The 8,841-nt window shown below is 47.7% G+C and overlaps 2 protein-coding genes across 2 annotated transcripts; one reads left to right on the top strand and one right to left on the bottom strand.

The window, feature by feature from the left end:
* Positions 1-3,209: 3,209 nt before the first annotated feature.
* On the bottom strand, positions 3,210-6,572 carry CCR75_002567 (uncharacterized protein; the record flags this gene model as incomplete). The annotated part of the gene is made up of 1 exon (XM_067960664.1): positions 3,210-6,572. One exon carries the CDS (start codon positions 6,570-6,572, stop codon positions 3,210-3,212), a length of 3,363 nt encoding a protein of 1,120 aa, XP_067818821.1.
* A 159-nt stretch (positions 6,573-6,731) lies between these two features.
* CCR75_002566 (uncharacterized protein) lies at positions 6,732-8,841 on the top strand (the record flags this gene model as incomplete). The annotated part of the gene is made up of 2 exons (XM_067960663.1): positions 6,732-6,784; positions 6,853-8,841. The coding sequence occupies 2 exons, from the start codon at positions 6,732-6,734 to the stop codon at positions 8,789-8,791; spliced, it is 1,992 nt and encodes a 663-aa protein (XP_067818820.1). The 3' UTR covers positions 8,792-8,841.

Below are 8,841 nucleotides of genomic sequence, written 5' to 3' on the forward strand. Positions count from 1 at the left end.
CCTGGAGTCACTGGGCTTCTTGTGATAGGTCTTAAACAACTCGTTTGATCATGCACGATAGGTGTCGAGGACGGGCACTACGTGTGTCATCGGTACAGAAGGGTTCCCTTGCCTACGACTTGCATCGGCTTATGATGCCAGCGGACTTAGAAGTTAACAAATGCCGTTATCATTTTTCGGAAAACTTTGCTTCTCCACTTCAAGAAGCAGCTAACTGGTAGAAAGGCGATGACTGGGTCCTGACGTACTCGACTGCGTTTCCAGACAAACTCGCTCCGGTGGACCCTCAAGATTCTGCAGTGCATCAATTTTGGGGTACTTTTGGTTTGAGCAACAACTTCTGGATCCTCTAAGCCAGTGGGAACCGCTGAGTAGCTCGAAATCGCCAGCATGGACGCCTGCTCCATTACATGTCTTCGCATCCGGCGTACTGCTTAGTCGGAATTGTGTTCATGATTTCGCCATCTGGCCCGAGCGATATAGCGACTGCGATACTTCTGCAGCCCTTTATTTCCGGATTAGAACAGAATGAGCCCAAGACCGCCCATTATCCCTCCGTCACCCTCCCTGTTAGACATGAATAACGGAGCGGAGGGGCTAAGAGTCGGCACCCGGAAGGATACATACGCCAGCGCCGACGAGTTGGTCCGGGTGCAATAGCATACTGATGGAATCCATTGGTCTCTAAAGTTTATGGAGCAACCGAAAACTTAGTTCGACATCGACCGGCGAGCGGTTCAGGTCGGCTTCTCTTATTCGGCAAACTGGCGTTATTCTTAATCACACCCCCATCATCGTCGGTTTGTGCGGGCGGTGGCGCCACGATCCTAATGGATCAATTTGAAAAATCATTGGTACAGCGGCGTTTCGTCTTTACAAATGCCTCCTGGCCAAGCCTTTGATACAGTTCTGGAGCGGTATGCTAACTGGATTGAAACGATTTCGTGGCAACATGCGGCTAATATCAGCTACAATCTCAGGTAAGGGACCATTCTCATGGGCTGTTGAACTTTCAAGTTTGACAGTGTATAAAAGTCGCCACCAGGCAACGTAATCTGTACCATACGGGAAGGTCCATGGACGCTAGCTGTCGTGCACTGCCGGCGTATCGAGGGCTTTAAGAGACCTATAGACATATCTTCTGGGATTATCAAAAGGCGCAGGGTGCAGCCTAAAGCTGGCTCATCACTGGACGGGGGCTTTACCCCCTCCTCAAAGTTTTTTTTTCAGCCACCTCGGCAACTGCGCAAACCGCCGAGCGCCGGCGATTTCTAATCGGCAGCGACGGCGAAATCAGCGGTTTGGCGCCGTTTCGCCATGTCCAATCTACAACATCTCAGAGCGTTGCTTGCTTTTGGAAGACGGTTTTGCGTCAACTTACTGCGTTGGCCAAGCGAAAACCTCGAGGGGCTATCACCGTGCTTTAGGGGCCGCGATTGCAGGCCTGTGTCAATCTATTTCACCTGGAGTGCAACGGAGACCCGTTGCGCATCTAGGTCTGCCACGATAAGCTGCCATCAGCGGCACTATATTCCTGGCTTAGGAATTTTTAGACGTCCAGCACTTAGTAAAAGTAACAGAGAAGTCAAGAATCTCTCTTTCTCTTCAGCGCCCCCATAGCTTTTAAAAGCCGCGGAACTGAATTACACCGTGCAATAATTACACCACCGGATATTATAATTTTTTAAATATTATTTTTTTAATGTATAAGTCGAATGTCTTGGCTAACGCTTTATCGCACAGAATAGACTACGAGGTTAGACACCAGGAAAGTGTGTCTAGTGCGAAAGCACAATTTCAGCCGTCGACATTGGCAGCCATGAAGGCATACCACGTGACGAGCTCATTGGCCTCTGAAATAAAAGAGAGCTACAGTCAGGACGACCAGTGGCCTTTTGCACACAGAAGGTTGACGCCCTTACATGACGCGCTTTTAATCGGTCGATAAAGAATTTATGGACCGCAAGTACTGTTCACGAGGCAGTGGTCACTGCTTCAAGACACAGTACCTCGAGCCCGGTTTGAGCTCGATCTCATGTCGAGTGCCTTTACCCTTAGGCAACTCGCATGGAACTTTAAATGCTCCTGGAAGAACTGGTACCCATTGCAGCCTGAAGAGACGTGCATGTCGATGCAAAAGACGTGCTTAATGAAAGTGGTAAAATGTTTATGGAGTGAAGATGTTGCAGCTCATGGTCGCTAGTTTGCTCTGCATAGCAACCATGAGCTGCAACATCTTCACTCGAACCCACGACCACTGGTTAGAAAGGCCGGCACTCTTCCAGCTGAGCTAGACGAGTTGGGGGTCCCACTCTGGTGTTGTGGTTAAGCATCGACTTGGTGACCCAAAGGACACGGGTTCGATTCCCGCACCAACCACAAAAATTGAAATGGAACAGACTTTCCGATACCCTTGGGACCCCGGGTATCGTTAAGCACAGATAAGCCCTCGGGCCAGAATTAAAATCAAAATTAAAAATTGACAAGAAATCAGATTAAAAAGGATGAGTTATAGAATATCTTAGCCAAAGCCGAGTAGGTATAGGTTATGTTAACGATAAATATACAATCGACTTTCAACTGAGCTAGACGGGTTTCGCCCAGTCTACCGATTTGACTGCTGAGAATGAACCAGACCGGGCGAAACCTGTCTAGTTCAGTTGGCCGAGTGCTGGCCTTTTAAGCCAGTGGTCGTGGGTACGAGCCCCACGGGGGGGTGATAAACGCTGCATGGCAGAAGAGGATTCGCTAATTTGCTCTGCATCGCAACCATGAGCTGCAACATCTTCACTTCATAAACATTTTACCACTTTCATTAAGCACGTCTTTTGCATCGACATGCACCTCTCTTCAAGCTGCAATGGATACCAGTTCTTCCAGGGGCATCGCGAGCGTAAGCACAGTGTTAGGCGCAGTAACTGTATTTAAGCTGCTGAAAGTTTTAATAACTACTTCTGTGTCCAAGTCTTCTGATTTGAGTGCTGAGAAATTAAATTGCTTAAAATGAACCAGACGCTCACTTCTGACTCATACACAAATAATGACCCAAGGACTTATTATCGCGAATCGTAGTAACTTTTATCTAAAATTACGTAGCAAGCATGTCAATATAATTAATAGATATTACCAGCGTACCCAATATATGACTTAAAACCGTCTTCGTTTATTCATGTTAGCCAGTAACGACTAATTATTAGGATGCGTAAAAATCAGCTTGAGCGCTGTTTCTTCGACGAACTCGACATTTTAGATGAAGCGCTGCGTTTCTTAGACGAGCTCGACGTCTTGCTGCGACTACTACTTTTGCTCTTGCTTTTCGAGCTTGACGAACTCCGCTTTTTCGCCTTTTTCACAAGTTCCTCTTCATCTTTAGTGTTTTTGCTTTTCAACTCGTCATTCTCGCGTTCAATCATGCGCGTAAGTAGCTCCCCACGCTTTTGCAATTCGCCAATCGTTCGCGACTTGAAAAACCAATCGAATCGAAACTGCCATGCTTGGCGAATTTCATCACGGATCTCGCCCCAATGCTCTAGTGGACCATATTTGTTCATCATGACCACCAAAAACACGTCTTCTTCCAAAATGTACCCTTTGCTTTTATACCCAGCTGGATAATGCAATCGCATGTCACGAAGCGGGTGGCTGTAGCGACTACACTTCCGTGCAAGCGCCTGCTTCACGACTTCATTGCGCTCTAGCCGCTTTTCCCCTCGCTCAATCTTTTCAATGTACTTGGCGTGCTCTTTCAGCTCGGTAAAACGGGACCAGAACGTCTCGTAGTACTGCACTACCCGCGCTCTATCCTTCCCAAGCACCAGAGAAACTTCCTCGCACACGCGTGTCTTATCAGCACGGCCGTAGCGCTCACAACTCGTGATAAACTGTTTTAAATCACGCCGAGTCCAATCCCCAAAGCCCTCTTTCTCAAGTCCTTCGAGCACCTTGGCGTCTGCTGGGTCCATTTCCGTTTCTGTCAATTCTTTCTCCAACGCAGCAGAACGCGTGTTGTCCTCTTCTTCTTCCTCTACAGCGTGCTCGGCTGAGTCTTCTTCTTTAGCTTTTCGCGCCTTCACTCGTGCTTCATCAGCCTTCGCTTCTTTAATAAGACGCATCAATTCTTTTCGTCGGTTTTCAACTTGAGTCTTTTTCGTCAAAAGAGCTACCATGCGTTCTTGTTGAAAAAACTGATAATCATGTACAACAGGCACCTTGGCGGCATCTGAACCAGATTTTTTCGGCTTCTTTGGTTTTGTTATTCCTGCCTGTTGACGGTAGTACTCGTCTTCGTTGTAATTCGACTTGCGTTCACGCTGTGGAAGAGCAATGAACGTAGAAGGAAAAACAGCGCCACTGTTCGTGTCTTTTGAAAATACCTCGCCTTCAAATTCATAAAGACTCGAGACATTCGCGTTGCCATTGTCGCCTGAGAGCGAGAAGTTGGCTAAATTGTGCTGCATGTCCGCCGCAATCTTTCCTTTCATTGTTTCCGTGCGCTCTTCTCCACGAGCCAAGATGGCATCGATATCATCATCCGTAATCATCGATCCACGCGCGTTAAAAATCTCATCAGCCCCAAAACGGACCATCGTCATTAGCTCATCCTTCGACAGCTTGCGATTCTGCTGAGCTAGACGTCCTTGCTGGATAATAGCAGCATCCAAATAAAGTTTGCGTTCCGCACGCTCGACAATCTTCTCTTCTACTGTACCATCCGTAATAAAGCGAAAGACCCGCACAATCTTCGTCTGTCCAATCCGATGGGCGCGATCCATTGCTTGAAGATCAACCTGCGGGTTCCAGTCCGAGTCAAATAGGATGACAATGTCGGCGGTCGCCAAGTTAATCCCCAAGCCACCTGCTCGCGTGCTCAACAAGAAACAAAATTTGGTGCTTCCCGGTGTATTAAACTCTTCCATCATACTGTCGCGATCTTCACCCTTGGTAGACCCATCCAATCGACAATAATCGTGGCTAAAGTATCGCATGTAATCCTCGAGAATATCCATCATCGACGTCATTTGGCAAAAAATTAACACGCGCGAGCCCTGTGCCCGAAGTTTTGGCAACAACTTATGCAACAATGTCATTTTCCCACAGTTTTCCCATAAATGAGGACCTTCTTGATACGGTGGGCCAGGCTCCGCTCCTTCAAAAAGATATGGGTGATTGCATACCTTGCGCAATTGCATTAAAATATTCAAAAGCCGCACACGATCACTGCCGCCAATCGCATTTAAATGCGTCGCATCTCGATGGAGCACGCGCATGTACCACTCACGCTGCATTTCAGACAGACCCACGTATAGTTTGGTCTCGATTTTTGGCGGCAACGAATGCTCGACATCTGCTTTCAAACGACGCAACAGGAACGGCCGCAAGATCGTATGCAGCTTTTTAATGACATTTTCCTGTCCTTCCTGCTCATCCACGTTGAACCATGCGTCAAAATCCTCCGAGTCTGAAAACACATCTGGAAGAAGGAAATTCAGTAATGCCCAGAGTTCGTGTAGATTATTCTGTAAAGGAGTTCCAGTGATGAGCAATCGATGTTCGACTTTGAATTCGCGCACGACGCGAGAGAGTTTCGAGTTTTCATTTTTCACGCGATGAGCTTCGTCAATGAGCAAGTATTTCCACTTGATTTTTTGCAAAACGGCTTTTTCAATAATGGCTACTTCGTACGAAAGCACGAGGGCTTCAAATCTTTTCTTCACGACTGTTTCTCGCTGTGCCGCACGCTCTTCTTTGCTGCCCATGAACTTAAACGCTCGAATCGATGGACACCATCGCTTGAATTCGCGCATCCAGTTGCCAACTGTGCTCTTGGGCACGATTATAATGTGAGGTCCTTCAATGCCTCGAGCCTCTCGGAGATACGCTAGTAAGGAAATACTCTGGAGGGTCTTGCCCAGCCCCATTTCGTCTGCCAAGATGCCATTCACGCCGGAATCGTGAAGCCGAATCATCCAATTCAAGCCTTCGAGCTGGTATGGCTTCATTGTTCCAAATTTGATACTAGAAGGCTGCTGTGTGATTCTCGTATAACGAGCGTCGTCCATGTCTTGTAAAGTCTGAGCATCTGCTTGTTTGCTGCCTTTGCCACGCTTGGATCCAGCAACCTTGGCAGCTTTAGATCGTGACATTTCTTTACCTAAAGCACTACTCCCCCCCATAAGGAAGGACGTGAATACGTCGGATTGAGCCATCAGGAAAGCCATTTTCTTGTCTCTAGCCGACTTGGCTTCCCACTCGACGTCCTGAGCCAACGATTGCTTGACTAAGTCTAACGACTTGCTCTGGCGATCCCGCTGTTCCTGAAGGACGGCTTCTTCTTCGCGTCGTAAGATCTCACGCTCCTGCTTCGATAGAAGCGTCTTCTTGGCGTTCTCCGGCGTGTCTGTGTCTTGGTCGCCTGTTGCTCCATTTTCCTCCACAGGGACACTTTTATCCATCAAAGCGCCATCTTGAGTAGTTAAGGCTTCGCTCTTTGGCTGAGATATGAGAGGAGAAGCACTGCTATCGCTGCTGGGGCTTTCACTGCCGCTGCTGGCACTGCTGCTGGATTCCACCATTTTGGTCCTAGAGGTGAAAAGCGATCGGAGGTACAATGCGGTGGACCACATTTTATTTTATTGGTGTTTCTAAGATACACCAAGTGTGTGCACCACATAGCCCAATGGTTTGCTTGGCTAGAAGTCCTCAGCATCTCATCTCGACCTTGAGCTGACAGTATGACCGAGCACGAAGAATTTGAGGCGCCTCATGCAAGCCACCAGCGACCTGAGTAAGCTAGTAGTTGTAAACATTGCAATACATTTTATTACTAAAGTGTGAATTTGTCGCTTACTTCAGGCGTCTTCGTCCACGTCGTCTGGAACCCGATACGTTGTCCTATTTAAAGGAAGTGACCGAGATGCTGACGCAGCAAAAGGATACTACAACCACAGAAGACGTACATCTAATGCTTTGGAATGTACTTGAAGAGTTAGCGCCACGTGCTGCCAGTGCTGCATCCGACCGTCACGCAGGCGAGCTATTGGAGGTGTTTTTGCCCCTGATGAGCGACGCGCAGCTGCGTTTTTTACTGCACAAGATGAATGGCTATGTAAGCCACTTGTGGACGAATCGCTACTCTTCTCACGTACTACAGCATATATTGTCTCGAGCCAGTCTCGTTATGGCAAAGGAAGTAAATGGTGACGATGACGATATCGAGTCCGTCGAGAACGAAGATGACCGAATGAAGGAGATCCCGCCCATGAGCGATGTCATTATTAATATGGTCAAGGAAGTAAAAAACGAGTGGATCAGTCTGATGAATGATGTGAGTGCGAGCCATGTGATGCGCTCCGTGCTGGCCGTGCTCGCAGGGAAACCATTGGTGTCTGAAAAACGTGGCAAAAAAGCCAAGCATCGTGTTGTGACATTTGTAGAAGCTCGTACTGATAAAAATGGAGTCCAAGTCTCTTTTGCCGTACCGAATCCGTGTGAAAAGCTTTTGAAGGAGCTTCTGACAGTGCTAATTGAGAGCTCAACGCATGAGCTTCAGAATTTAGTATACAACCAAAACTCGGGTCCTTTAATCGCCTCGGCACTAAAGTTGGCACCTCATAAAAGCCAGAAAAAATTAATGAAGCGAATTCTTCAGTGGGACGACAAAGACTCGTGCGAAAGTGGATTTTATCAATTGGCAGCTGATGCAGTGACCAGCCACTTGTTGGAATCACTGTTTGAAAGCGCTAGCGACAAGTTTTTTACAAAAGTGTACGAACGCTGTATGCGAGGCAAACTGCTCCAGCTGGCAGAACATAACATTGCAAACTACGTAGTGCAGGATACCATTAAGCTCGTGCGTACCGAGGCAGGTGCGTTGAAAGTGCTCGAGGAACTCGAAACGGTACTGTGGACATTATTAAGTATGGGTCGTCCTGGAGTGATCTGGCGTGTTGTGGAAATGTGCGTGAAATTTAAAGTGCACCAAAAGGAGGTTTTTAACGCGCTTGTGAGTGCCGTGGCGAAGCAAGAGAGCAAGAAACCCGAAACAGTTCGCAAGAATTTGGTTGCATCACTGCTGAATGTGCAATTGTCGACGTCCGCGACGTCGGCTAAAGTACAGCTGAATTGTATGGGAGCGAAAATTATTGAGCAGTTGCAGCAATTTGAAGCGGGGGAATACTTGGCCCCGCTGTACGAGGGCATTCTCGCTTTTAATTCGGTGCAGCTAATGGCTTTAGCAAAAGACTCGACTGGTAGTCGCTGTCTTGTGGAACCCATTTGGGAATCGAAAGAATTGAGCACGGCTTGGGTTCGAGAGCAGCTGTACGAGCGATTTGTAGGCAAGTTTGGCACGTTGGCCATGGATCGCCTTGGGGCGTTCTCTGTCATCAAGTGCTATGAGACTGTACCGCTTGATAAGAAGGAGGCAATTGTTCGTGAATTGCTTGCCGTGGAGACGCAACTTAGTGGAAGCCACTTTTCGCAACTTGTGATGAACACGTGCCACCTTTTTGAGTACAAGCGAAGTCGTGAGAAATGGGAGGCGATATATACGAAACAGCAAAAGATTGCGGATTTGTTTAAAGATGTGGTGGAAGCTGACGAGTGCTCAAAATCACTCCAGGTGCACAAAAAGTCAAAGAAGCGCAAAGCCGCTTCAGTTGTGGAGGCTGAACAACGTCACGAGGAGGTTGCAAAATCTGCTGATGTAGCTATGATTCTGGATACGCTACGAAGTAGCGCTGTCGATAAAGATCAAAGGCGGAAAACGAGCAAAAAGAGCAAAAAGCGCTAGAATGAATAATAGTTACTTGGTGGCACCAAGTACTTGGTGCCACCAATTCG

This window comes from Bremia lactucae, linkage group LG10, assembly GCF_004359215.1.
Source record: "Bremia lactucae strain SF5 linkage group LG10, whole genome shotgun sequence".
In the NCBI taxonomy this organism is placed as follows: Eukaryota; Oomycota; class Peronosporomycetes; order Peronosporales; family Peronosporaceae; genus Bremia; species Bremia lactucae.